Below are 13,309 nucleotides of genomic sequence, written 5' to 3' on the forward strand. Positions count from 1 at the left end.
AGGATTTTGTAATGAATTTGATTTAGTGGACGCATGGCGAGTCCTAAACCCGGACAACCGTAGATATACGTGGCGGCGAAAACGGCCAGAAATTCAATGTCGCTTGGATTTTTTCCTTGTTAAGCAAAGTTTAATGTGCAATGTTAAATCCACTAATATCACCACCGGATACAAAACAGACCACTCTTTAATAGAGGTCACGATTGCCACCCACTCTAATAAGATAGGGCTGAGGTTTTGGAAACTTAATACCTCGCTCCTATCAGAAATTGATTACATAAACCAAATACGTGTTACGATTAAAAATACTCAAGAAGAATACAAAAATGATAGTTTCGTTGATGATGCCCTTATGTGGGAAATGATAAAACTAAAAATTAGAGAACAGTCTCTAAAATACTCAACGGTCAAAAAGGCTAAAATATCACGGTATGAAGAGGAGCTTGAAAAAGAAATTAACAGCTTACAACGCTTAGCTGAATCCAGCAATATCGATGAGAAGGAAAAGAAAGGCATCCTAGGCGCTTTGGACTCCAAAAAATTAGATTTAGAAAAACTAATTGAATACCGAACAAAAGGTACAATTTTGCGGGCTAAGTGCCGATGGCACAATGAAGGTGAAAAGAACACAAAATACTTTCTAAACCTAGAAAAACGACATTACAAACAAGGGACAATAAGTCAATTAAAACTGGATGATGAACAATTTGTTAGTACCGACAAAGAAATTTTGAACGAGTGTGAAACCTTCTACAAAGGCCTTTACAGTTTAAGCAAAGGCTCTCAAAATGAACTGACAAACAGCATCTTCTTCGGTATGCAAACAGAAATAACTGAACAAAAAGCCTGTAAAGGTTTATTAAGTAAAGGGGAATGTCTAAAAGCACTTAAGGATATGGAATGTAACAAGACCCCGGGCTCAGACGGTTTACCAGCAGAATTTTATAAAGTCTTTTGGAATGATATCTCCGACCTCTTCTTAAATTCGATAAACTACGCCTACCGTAGCGGCCAGCTCTCAGTAACTCAACGTAGAGGGATCATCAAACTCGTACCAAAAAAAGATGCAGAACCCAATTTAATCCAAAATTGGCGCCCCATATCACTACTAAACTGCGATTACAAAATAGCAGCTAAAGCTATTGCCAATAGATTTAAACAGGTTATCCCAAATATTATTAACTATGACCAAACGGGTTTTCTTAAAGGTAGATTTATTGGAGAAAATATTCGACTCATTGATAGCATTATAAAGCATACAGCCGCGAAGAACATTCCAGTACTTCTACTTTTTCTCGACTTACTAGCGTACTAGCGCACCAAAAAAATGAAGAACAAGCCGTGATGAGTTGTTCGTACTGAGTACTAAGGTACTAATTAACTAGCGCACTAAACAAATGAAGAACAAGCCGTGATGAGTTGTCCGTACCGAGTACTACGGTACTAACGTACTAGCGCACCAAAAAAATGAAGAACAAGCCGTGATGAGTTGTTCTTACTGAGTACTAAGGTACTAATTAACTAGCGCACCAAAAAAATGAACAAGCCGTGATGAGTTGTTCGTACTGAGTACTAAGGTACTAATTAACCAGCGCACTAAACAAATGAAGAACAAGCCGTGATGAGTTGTCCGTACCGAGAACTACGGTACTAACGTACTAGCGCACCAAAAAAATGAAGAACAAGCCGTGATGAGTTGTCCGTACCGAGTACTGCCGTACTAACGTACTAGCGCACCAAAAAAATGAAGAACAAGCCGTGATGAGTTGTTCTTACTGAGTACTAAGGTATTAATTAACTAGCGCACTAAACAAATGAAGAACAAGCCGTGATGAGTTGTTCGTACTGAGTACTAAGGTACTAATTAACTAGCGCACTAAACAAATGAAGAACAAGCCGTGATGAGTTGTCCGTACCGAGAACTACGGTACTAACGTACTAGCGCACCAAAAAAATGAAGAACAAGCCGTGATGAGTTTTCCGTACCGAGTACTGCGGTACTAACGTACTAGCGCACCAAACAAATGAAGAACAAGCCGTGATGAGTTGTTCTTACTGAGTACTAAGGTATTAATTAACTAGCGCACTAAACAAATGAAGAACAAGCCGTGATGAGTTGTTCGTACTGAGTACTAAGGTACTAATTAACTAGCGCACTAAACAAATGAAGAACAAGCCGTGATGAGTTGTCCGTACCGAGAACTACGGTACTAACGTACTAGCGCACCAAAAAAATGAAGAACAAGCCGTGATGAGTTGTCCGTACCGAGTACTGCGGTACTAACGTACTAGCGCACCAAAAAAATGAAGAACAAGCCGTGATGAGTTGTCCGTACCGAGTACTGCGGTACGAACGTACTAGCGCACCAAAAAAATGAAGAACAAGCCGTGATGAGTTGTTCTTACTGAGTACTAAGGTACTAATTAACTAGCGCACTAAACAAATGAAGAACAAGCCGTGATGAGTTGTCCGTACCGAGTACTATAATACTAGCTTACTAGTGCACTAAACAAATGAAGAACAAGCCGTGATAAATTGTCAGTACCGAGTACTATAGTACTAACGTACTAGTGAAACCAAACAAATGTGGCTTTCATTGGATGTTTTCCCATACATCAACAGGCCGTTTACAAGTGAAGCTTTCACACAAAAAAAAAAAACAATAACAACAACGGTGAAAACAATTTAAATATATTGCTGTTCACGCTCTATTTCCGGCCCAACTGATCCCTTCAGTTATGCTGTTGAATAAATAAATAACGATTATTAATAAAAAGGACCTAAATAAAGGTGGAATGGAACACATTTTCTTTAAGTCTTAACTTACTCCCAAGAAGTCTATGTTTTACTATGGTAGTAAATAATGAATTGTCATGCACAGACTCAAAATTAATTAACCTCTGTCTTAACCTTCTAACTAACGCCACCCAATGACTGGCTTTGGTACATAGGTGTATGATCAGAAAAATTTATTACCCCAACGATATCAACACCTGATAGTGTAATATTATTATCGTGGTAAATTACCTGCAGGAAATTTTAACTTATAAAGCTGGAATCAGTCAAGAGAACAAAAGGTTTTCCCATGACAGCTACCCTAAAGCAGCAGAATGGGAAACTTGCATTCCCACGCAAATTAACCAATCAGTGCTTATCAGTAAGTATGTTGCTGACAGGTGTGGATTAAAATGTCAAGTCATCAAACAATTTATAATTCATGTGATGTTAAACAATACGCTTTTCTTACCTACAGCTTATGACGATGTGATTTAGAACTCTCATATGAGTATATTTATTTATTTTTTATTTTTTATTTTCTATGACTTTCATTTGTAATTCGTTATCTTCGTGATCTGTGCTCAATTAAATATTCATCTTTGTCCTATAACCAGCCTACATTCCGAACAAGAGCTGACAATACCATAGTTGGGAAGGAGTATGAGTCATCGCACTTGTCGTGCATCACGACAATCAAAAGCTACAGAAAATACAATGGATATATCCTTCAGAAATAGCAGGTCCTCATCAGGAATTTTTTCTAACCTATCCCATTTGTAACCTGCCTTATCAAATAAATCATGTATGTGTGTATGTATGTATGTACCATTTGCTGCTGCTCCTTGTCTTGGCTGGTTTGCTAACTCAGTATTTCTCTGAGGAGCTACTTGAATTCCTTCAGGCCCATTTGTTGGTCCTTGTGCTGGAAGGAAAAAACAAAGTAGTTTCTCTGTAAGAGGGTGGCCTGGTGCTTAAAGCATTGCATCACAGAGAAAATGGTCTCTGTTTGAGTGTGAATTGCATTTGAGATATAAGCTGGGGTCACACCACAGACTTTTGTTATTCGTAATCTTTGTGATCTGTGCTCAATAAAATATATATATCTGTTCCACAACCAGCCTACATTCTGAACAATACCATTGTTGGCAAGGGGCATGGATCATTGCACTTGTTGTGCACAATCAAATGCGATAGAAAATACAATGGATATATCCTTCAGAAAAAGTAGGTCCACATCAGGACTTTTTGTCACATCTATTCCATTTGTAACCTGCCTTATCAAATAAATCATTAATGTGTGTATGTAAGTATGTACCATCTGCTGCTGCTTCTTGTCTTGGCTGGTCTGCTAACTCAGCATTTCCCTGAACTACAAGTTCTCTTTGTCTTATTCCTCGTTGAGGAAATCGGTCTAAAAAACAAAATGGTTTCTCTTTGAGAGGATGGCCTGATGGTTAAAGCATTGCATTACAGAGCAAATGGTCTCTGTTGAGCAATAAATTCCATTGGTGGTATCGGTGGTTGAAGCCAATACCTCCAATAGCTTTATACTGGTCCATTCATAGCTTCATAGTGGTCCATTCAGGGCAATAGGGAGCATGCAAAAAGGAAGGCACTTTGAGAATTTGCGCCTTCCTAAATTTGTAATTTGAAAGGATGTAATACACAAACAAAGAATTTACCTGGCTCAAGTAATCCATGTGGGTCATAAACTAACATTGGTCCATCATCTATCCAATCAATAAATAACAATTATTCATAATTAAGTTCACTACATCCATAATTAAGTTCACTACATCCATAATTGAGTTTACCACATCCATTTTATTAATATAAATTTACTATATCTTGAAGTCTTCTTTTCTGCAAGTTGGTAATTTAGCCCTTTCCAGGGGTGTCTCATAACATCAGTTACTATCACAATAAACAGCCCAGAGACCCTTCTCCTGTACCCTCCCAAGTTTTTTAGAATCACTAACCTTGCAGAACCTTACCATGCTTCAGTATGACAAATACAGAAGAATAGAAACTTTACAAGTACAGTTGCCCCTTGGTACATATGGGTATCAAGTTCCTTCTTAACCTTCTAACTAATCCCATGATCAGAAAAATTTAGTACCCCATCAATATCAACACCTGATAGTGTAATATTATTATTGTGGTAAAATTACCCACAGGAAATTCTAACTTATAGAGCTGGTGAATAAAAAGTTTTCCCATGACAGCTACCCTAAAGAAGCAGAATGGGAAACTTGAACTCCCACGCAAATGAACCAATCAGTGCTTGTCAGTAGGTATGTTGCTGACAAGTGTGGATTAAAATGTCAAGTCATCAAACAATTTATAATTCATGTGATGTTAAACAATACGCTTTTTTTACCTACAGCTTATGATGATGTGATTTAGAACTCTCATATGAGTATATTTATTATTACTTTTTAATATTCTATGATTTTCATTTGTAATTTGTAATCTTTGTGATCTGTGCTTAATCAAAATATTCATCTTTGTCCTATAACCAGCCTACATTCCAAACAAGAGCTGATGATACCATAGTTGGAAAGGAGTATGAGTCATCGCACTTGTTGTGCACAACAACAATCAAAGGCTACAGAAAATACAATGCTTATATCCTTCAGAAAAAGTAGGTCCACATCAGGACTTTTTGTCAAACCTATCCCATTTGTAACCTGCCTTATCAAATAAATCATGAATGTGTGTATGTAAGTATGTACCATATGTTGCTGCTTCTTGTCTTGGCTGGGCTGCTAACTCAGCATTTCCCTGAACTACAAGTTCTCTTTGTCTTATTCCTCGTTGAGGAAATCGGTCTAAAAAACAAAATGGTTTCTCTTTGAGAGGATGGCCTGATGGTTAAAGCATTGCATTACAGAGCAAATGGTCTCTGTTGAGCAATAAATTCTATTGGTGGTATTGGGGGTTGAAGCCAATACCTCCAATAGCTTTATACTGGTCCATTCATAGCTTCATAGTGGTCCATTCAGGGCAATAGGGAGCATGCAAAAAGAAAGGCACTTTGAGAATTTGCGCCTTCCTAAATTTGTAATTTGAAAGGATGTAATACACAAACAAAGAATTTACCTGGCTCAAGTAATCCATGTGGGTCATAAACTAACATTGGTCCATCATCTATCCAATCAATAAATAACAATTATTCATAATTAAGTTCACTACATCCATAATTAAGTTCACTACATCCATAATTGAGTTTACTACATCCATTTTATTAATATAAATTTACTATATCTTGAAGTCTCCTTTTCTGCAAGTTGGTAATTTAGCCCTTTCCAGGGGTGTCTCATAACATCAGTTACTATCACAATAAATAGCCCAGAGACCCTTCTCCTGTACCCTCCCAAGTTTTTTAGAATCACTAACCTTGCAGAACCTTACCATGCTTCAGTATGACAAATACAGAAGAATAGAAACTTTACAAGTACAGTTGCCCCTTGGTACATATGGGTATCAAGTTCCTTCTTAACCTTCTAACTAACCCCATGATCAGAAAAATTTAGTACCCCATCAATATCAACACCTGATAGTGTAATATTATTATTGTGGTAAATTACCCACAGGAAATTCTAACTTATAGAGCTGGTGAATAAAAAGTTTTCCCATGACAGCTACCCTAAAGCAGCAGAATGGGAAACTTGAGCTCTCACGCAAATGAACCAATCAGTGCTTGTCAGTAGGTATGTTGCTGACAAGTGTGGATTAAAATGTCAAGTCATCAAACAATTTATAATTCATGTGATGTTAAACAATACGTTTTTTTTACCATGTATGTTAATGTATGTATATATATACATTTTTTAATATTCGTCTTATTGTATTGCACATATTCAGGTAATTCAGTTGTTTGAATGCAAAGTGTTATTTTAATAATAAACGATAATAAAAAAATGTACCATTCGCTGCTGCTCCTTGTCTTGGCTGGTCTGCTAACTCAGTATTTCTCTTGGGAGCTTCTTTCATTCCTTCAGGCCCATTTGTTGGTCCTTGAGCAGGAAAAAACAAAATGGTTTCTCTGTAGAAAATGGTCTCTGTTTGAGTGTGAATTGTATTTGATATTTTAGCTGGGGTCACACCACAGACTCTTGTTATTCATAATCTTTGTGATCTGTGCTCAATCAAAATATTAACATTTGTCCTATAACCAGCCTACATTCCGACCAAGAGTGGATGATACCATTGTTGGCAAGGGGTTTAGGTCATTGCACTTGTTGTGCACAACGACAATCAATCACTGTAGAAAAATAACTTTAGGTTGCTGTGCTCATGAAAAAAATAAAATTAATGGAGGGAAAAACTTCTTGATATTCTTGTGTTTTAAGCATGTTTACAAAGAAGATATTTCAAGATGCTCTTTAGGACTATTGTCACAATTTATTGACCCTAGCTTCTTTTAAAAATTTGACTTGTTATGTAGAACCAGGAGAGAAGTTTCAGGATGAAAGACAAACTTACCCACTATACATCTACAACAGGCTATGAAGCTGAATTTCCTTTTAATCAATTCATCAACATCAAAGAAAGCAATGCTGGAGGAATGAAATTTGAAGAGAAGTAAATTAATTTACTTTAGTTGAAACTTCTGTGGCTGTGCAAGTTCATATACACACTCAAAATTAAAATATTACGCATGCAGAGATGACTTCACTTCCTTCATATATTGCAAAATAAACAATGTTCCACACTTAACACGTAAATGTAGAACTCAGACAAAACATTTCAACAGCATCACATACAGTGTACAACAATAACTACAATTTGTGATCATGTTTTTGTACACATGCAACATTATGTAGAATTTCAACAACATTACCTTCCCAACTTGATTTCAATTTTAATACGGCACTTGAAACATCTGCATTCGGAGGGCAAACATACTTTTTCAGACACCAGCTTCATGTCCGAAGAAGAAATTTTGCGAGAGTTTTGTTGACCTGGATAATTCTGTCTATTGAAACAACTCTTGCAGATGTTGAAGTCAGGGCAGCGGCTGCATTTGAAAGTTTCTTCGGGAAAATTCGGGTCCTCGAGTCTTCTTCGACACACTGCGCAGCTACTCTTAGTAATGTCCTTTTTAAACTTTATTACTGAGGTTGTCTGCTGTTTGTATAGCCAGTGTTCATGTTTCAGCTTGCCGGTATCAATGTACTCTGATCTGTAATTACACAAAAGAATTAAAACGATGAAAAAATCAAAGTGACACTGGTGAACTCAGTCTTTTACCTTTTAGACGGCTTTTTAGACGGCTTTTTAGACGGCCTTTTAAACGGCCTTTTAAACGGCCTTTTAGACCGCCTTTTAGACCACCTTTTAGACGGAGACATCATTTAAGAATAGCCAGTTGTAGTGTCGCAAACTCTTTAATTGTAACGGAACAGACTCCAATATACAAGAAGAGTTTTTACACCGAAATTAGTCAGATCCAACGTATCCAAAACGTCCTTCGGCTTAGTAGCCAAGCCTGCAATATGCGTGGATACCCGGATATAACATCCCATCCTAACCTATTTAAAGTTCAAAGTCCATTCTAACAACGCAACTTAACATAGAAGAACTAAAACAATGTTCTAGTCATAAACAAAGTCAGGATCTCTCTTTGGCTTTGGTGTTCGAGTTGAACGTCTCAATTCCATTGCTGAGTCGGGAGGACCACTATCTGCGGGATTCCTATCATCCAAGACTGTAGATCCGAGTTGATCCAAAGGAGGCATCGCTGCCCCAGCGAACTCTTCCGACTCCAAGCAGCCGTTGTCATTGTCATCATTAACTGGTAGCTCCATGCGTGGAACTCTACTAAGAAACTTCACATTACGAGTGAGATGTTGTCCAGTCTCAGCATTGACAAGTTCAAAAGTATCTGGTCCTTTGCTACGAACAATGACATACTTCTGATGACCAAACGTGGGAATCAATTTTCCAGATTTTGTATTTGCTACAAATACAATATCCCCAGGTACTAGGTTATGTTGTTGTGCATGTCGCTTGGCATCAGTATACTCACATAACTTCCTCTGGTATTCCTTGTACCTCTCTTCAGGGTTGTTCTGATCCATTTCTGGTACTGTTGGCAACTTTGTTGTTATCTCTCTGTTGAGAAACAGTTTAGCCGGGGTCATGTTAGTCCCGGCATGTGGAGTGGATCTGTAAACTTGCAGGATTGTGGGCAGAACCTCTGTCCAGGATAGACCATCTAACTCTGCTGCTCTGATACTGTGCTTTAGGTACCTATGAAATCTTTCGACCTGCCCATTTGCTTGTGGAAAATAGGGTGATACTCTTCTGTGCTGTATTCCATTTGCCTTCATGAAGTCTTGGAATTCCTCAGCTACGAACTGACGTCCATTGTCCGTGATCAGAACTTTTGGATTTCCAAATCGTGCAAATATATCTGCAAGTGCAGTGACTATACTCTCACTTGTAATACGCTTAAGAACAATAGCCTCGGGCCACTTGCTTCTGTAATCAACAACAGTCATGATGTAGATCTCTCCAGGAAATGGACCCACCAGGTCAAGGGCACACTTCTCCCAGCAGTAATCGGGAAGAGGAGTTGCTGTATTAGGTGTGTCTCGTCGTAGTGGCTGAAGGCGCACACAAGTCTCGCAATTTCGGCAGTAGTCTTCAACATCAGAGTCCATCCCCGGCCAGAACAGAATTCTACGAAGGCGTTGCTTGCAACGCACAATACCTTGATGAGCCTCATGTGCCAAGGTCAATGCCTTTTTTCTCAACTTCTCAGGAACATAAATTCGTCGACCTCGCCACAGTAGGCCCTGTGCAAAGCTCAGTTCATCTTTAAAATGTTTCCATTTATTATTTACCAGGTTCTGGGTTCCATCAAGTACCTTCACCACCTCTAGTAATTCAGGGTCAGACTCTCCAGCCTCTTTTATTTCATCAATTGAGAGCAAAGCATCAGCACTTTTGACAAAGTGTACATGCTCCTCAACAAAACTTGTTTCTGTAACAGTAGCGTTCAAAGGTAATCTTGACAGTCCATCTGCAATGTTCTCAGATCCAGGTTCATAAGTGAGTGTGAAGTCATAGTCCTGACATCTCAAAGCAATCCGTTCCAGGCGAATTGATTGAGTGTTTTTATTGAATACGCCAAGTAGTGGTTTATGATCAGTCGAGACGACAACGTGGCGACCATAAATGTAAGAATGCATCTTCTGCAATCCGAACAGCACAGCCATTGCCTCTCGTTCGATCTGCGAATATCTCTTCTCTGCAGCAGTTAGACTTCTGGACGCATAAGATATGGGCTGCCAACGGCTGTCAACATTTTGCAGCAAGACACACCCAAGACCGACTGGGCTGGCATCTACTACAAGTTTGGTCTCGGCTTCCAATGAGTAGTGTGCAAGGCATGGTGCTTTAATCAGAAGCTCTTTAACTTCCTCAAAGGCATTGGATTCTGTTGTACTCCATTTCCACACCACACCCTTCTGCGTAAGATATCGTAAGGGGGTGATCACTGTTGCAAGGTTGGAAACAAACTGTGTAAGGTATGTAATGCTTCCCAGAAATGATCTCAGCTCAGCTTGGTTTTGAGGTACTGGTGCATCTGCAATGGCTTTTACCTTGTCAGGGTCAGGCTTAATGCCCTCAGCAGAGATGACGTGTCCTAGAAATTTCAGCTCACACATGCCCAAGGCACACTTGTCTGCATTGAGACGAAGGCCACAGTCTTGAAGTTTAGCCATCACTGCACGAAGATTCTTCCAGTGTTCTTCTGGTGTTGACCCGTACACCACAACATCATCAAAGTAGCTAAGCACACCTGATAAGCCTTCACACACTATGCTCATGACCCTTTGGTACACCTCTGGTGCTGACGCAAGTCCGAAGGGCAGCCTTTTGAACTGATACACTTTGCCTGCGGCTATGAACGATGTAATTTCTCTAGATTCTTCCGCTAGGCGAACCTGCCAATATGCTTTCCTTAGATCCAGAGTCGAAAACATCCGAGCCCCACTCAGTTGCCGTAACAGGTCTTGGATTCTAGGAATTGGAAACCGCTCTCTTATCACTGCTTTATTAGCTTCCCTGAGATCAACGCACACTCTCAATTCTCCATTCCCCTTGTAGACAATCTGCACAGGTGATATCCACGATGCTCCTGTCGCTTCTTCAATCACATCTTCTTGGATCATTCGCTCTATTTCTTGTTTCAATCTATCCTCTAAGGGTGCAGGGACTGGCCTTTGTTTTTGTACCTTGGGAGGGACATCTGAATTGATTTTAATTTTGTACTCATAATTCTTAAAGTCTCCGAGCTCTTCCTTGAAGAGATTTTCATACTCCTGATAGATCTTCTCCCTCGCCTTGGTTGGGCTCTCCCCTACTGCATGGATTTTTACAAGGTTGAGGGTGGACAGGGCGCTTCTTCCCAACAGGGGGGGACCTTCCACATCGATCACATACACTGGCTCCATTACTTCCATCTTATTGCATCTCAGTTTAGCATCAAATACTCCTAAACACTTGAGGTCTCCTCCACCAAAAGCTGAGAACTTGACATTGGTTGGGTTAAGAGGAATGTTCAGGTTGTTTCTAAACCACTGTTTTGCGACACTACAAATTGGCGACGAGGATAAAAGACAATCGGATAACAGGCCAAGATGAGTTTTGAAAGGTTTTCGTTGTCACCAGTTAATTTAGAGGCGACAAACTTGGCGGATGAGTGGAAGTTTTGGCTCGATGCTTTCGACAACTACCGAATTGCTACGAAATTAGATAAGGAAAGCGACGACGTTCAAAAAGCTACTCTTCTACATCTTGCGGGGACGGGAGTCCAGCGTTTGCTCTCAGGTTTGCCGGGAGAGAACAAGAAATTTGAGGAAGTTAAACAAGCGTTGAGTGCACATTTTCAGCCGAAGAGAAACAAGTGGGCAGAGAGGCACAAGTTTCGAAAACGTGCTCAACTTCAACATGAATCACTTGATACCTTCATTGCAGAGTTACGTATGCTGAGTTTAACATGCGACTTCGGGGAAGCAAATGATGATAATATTCTTGGTCAAGTTATAGAGAAGTGTTCTGACGGATATCTACGAGAAAAGCTACTACAACAAGGAGAGACTCTTACACTGGAAAAAGCCCAGACGCTCGGGAGAGCAATTGAATCTGCAAAGAAGGATACACAGCTACTTGGGGGTCACGGGGCCCAAAACGTTCCTGGAAAATCTGATGTTAATGCGGTAAGATTTTCAGTAAATAAAGCGAAAGAAAAAGCCTGCTTTCGCTGTGGAAAAACGGATCATCTTGCTAATAACGAAAGGTGCAAAGCTAGGAATGCACAGTGCATAAAATGTAAGAAGACTGGTCACTTTTGGAAATATTGCAGATCAAGAGAATCAGAGAATAAAGAAGATGTAAAGTTTGTCCAGCCAGTCCAGCATCAGTCAGATAAGTCTAACCCTGAATATGTTTTGTATACTACTAATAATGAGGGGCTGGGTGTTGAAACTGATGTTGAAATCAATGGTAAACTTGTTCAAATGATGATTGACACTGGCTGTGCTAAAACCTTGATCCCATCCTCGTCGCCAATTTGTAGTGTCGCAAAGTCTTTAATTGTAACGGAACAGACTCCAATATACAAGAAGAGTTTTTACACCGAAATTAGTCAGATCCAACGTATCCAAAACGTCCTTCGGCTTAGCAGCCAAGCCTGCAATATGCGTGGATACCCGGATATAACACCAGTGGTTAGAAGTATATCTTTTCATTCATTAATCCTTTAATGGTACGAACCATGTTCGTTCGGGGAAAGGAGACCCAAATACGAGTGGTCAGCAGTGAAACAACATAAATAATTCATATATAGACAGATCATTTGTAGTCGTGTTGTAAAGCCGAAATGTAAACAGTTTACTTCGCTAAATAAAATGTTAAGCAATTTTTTAAAGTGTTGATTGTACATATATCTTTTACTGCTTTAATAGACAATGAAGGCATCGGTGGCATCCGAAAGGTACCAAGAAGAATTAAATGTACGTTTTGTAGTTGCAGAAAACAATCGTGTTGTAAAGCCGAAATGTTACCAAGTTACACTTCGCTACTTAAAAAGTTAAGCAATTTTCCTCAAGCTTTAACTGGAACAATACTTTTAATGCTCTATTAACCAACGGAGGCATCGGGAAAAGCAATGGTAACACCGGGAAAGGCATCAAGAAGAATGATATTAACGTTATGTAACTTGTTGTGTGACGAAAAAAAACGTATCTTGACTTGTTCAAAGCATTAATCACAGTTGGCTTCCTTTTCACTTGAATTTTGTATCCACAGCCTAAGATGAGAAATTTAAAATTTCTATCAGCTGAAGTTCTTTTACTGCATATTATATCTATTCAATCGCCCCCAATTCACGTGGAAAAAAGGCAAGTAGGAAAACACCAAGCTTCGAGAAACAGCCATGTTAAGGCTAATATATTTACCATTCCTTAAATATTTATAATCAAGACCACTCGTTTAGGAGACCTTTTCTCAAAA

At 39.2% G+C, this 13,309-nt stretch overlaps 2 protein-coding genes across 2 annotated transcripts; one reads left to right on the plus strand and one right to left on the minus strand.

Moving 5' to 3' along the window:
- Positions 1-443: 443 nt before the first annotated feature.
- LOC136283867 (uncharacterized) lies at positions 444-8,187 on the minus strand. The gene is made up of 10 exons (XM_066173364.1): positions 8,036-8,187; positions 7,626-7,967; positions 7,268-7,341; positions 6,709-6,798; positions 5,882-5,929; positions 5,515-5,610; positions 4,462-4,509; positions 4,095-4,190; positions 3,606-3,701; positions 444-2,742 (listed from the first exon to the last, which is right to left on the minus strand). The coding sequence occupies exons 1-10, from the start codon at positions 8,137-8,139 to the stop codon at positions 2,738-2,740; spliced, it is 999 nt and encodes a 332-aa protein (XP_066029461.1). The 5' UTR covers positions 8,140-8,187; the 3' UTR covers positions 444-2,737.
- A 3,206-nt stretch (positions 8,188-11,393) lies between these two features.
- On the plus strand, positions 11,394-12,561 carry LOC136283659 (uncharacterized). Its single transcript, XM_066172851.1, has one exon. It carries the CDS (start codon positions 11,437-11,439, stop codon positions 12,559-12,561), a length of 1,125 nt encoding a protein of 374 aa, XP_066028948.1. The 5' UTR covers positions 11,394-11,436.
- Positions 12,562-13,309: the final 748 nt, after the last annotated feature.

This window comes from Pocillopora verrucosa, chromosome 10, assembly GCF_036669915.1.
Source record: "Pocillopora verrucosa isolate sample1 chromosome 10, ASM3666991v2, whole genome shotgun sequence".
NCBI classification, from domain to species: domain Eukaryota; kingdom Metazoa; phylum Cnidaria; class Anthozoa; order Scleractinia; family Pocilloporidae; genus Pocillopora; species Pocillopora verrucosa.

Bases quoted from the DNA above. Each gene is read 5' to 3' on its own strand.
- LOC136283659 (XM_066172851.1), top strand. From the start codon at position 11,437: ATGAGTTTTGAAAGGTTTTCGTTGTCACCAGTTAATTTAGAGGCGACA.
- LOC136283867 (XM_066173364.1), bottom strand. From the start codon at position 8,139: ATGATGTCTCCGTCTAAAAGGTGGTCTAAAAGGCGGTCTAAAAGGCCG. The intron at 7,342-7,625 runs GTAATGTTGTTG...TCATTCCTCCAG, and splicing joins ATTGAAATCAAGTTGGGAAG to CATTGCTTTCTTTGATGTTG. The intron at 5,611-5,881 runs GTAAATTCTTTG...TTTGTTTTTTAG, and splicing joins ACATGGATTACTTGAGCCAG to ACCGATTTCCTCAACGAGGA.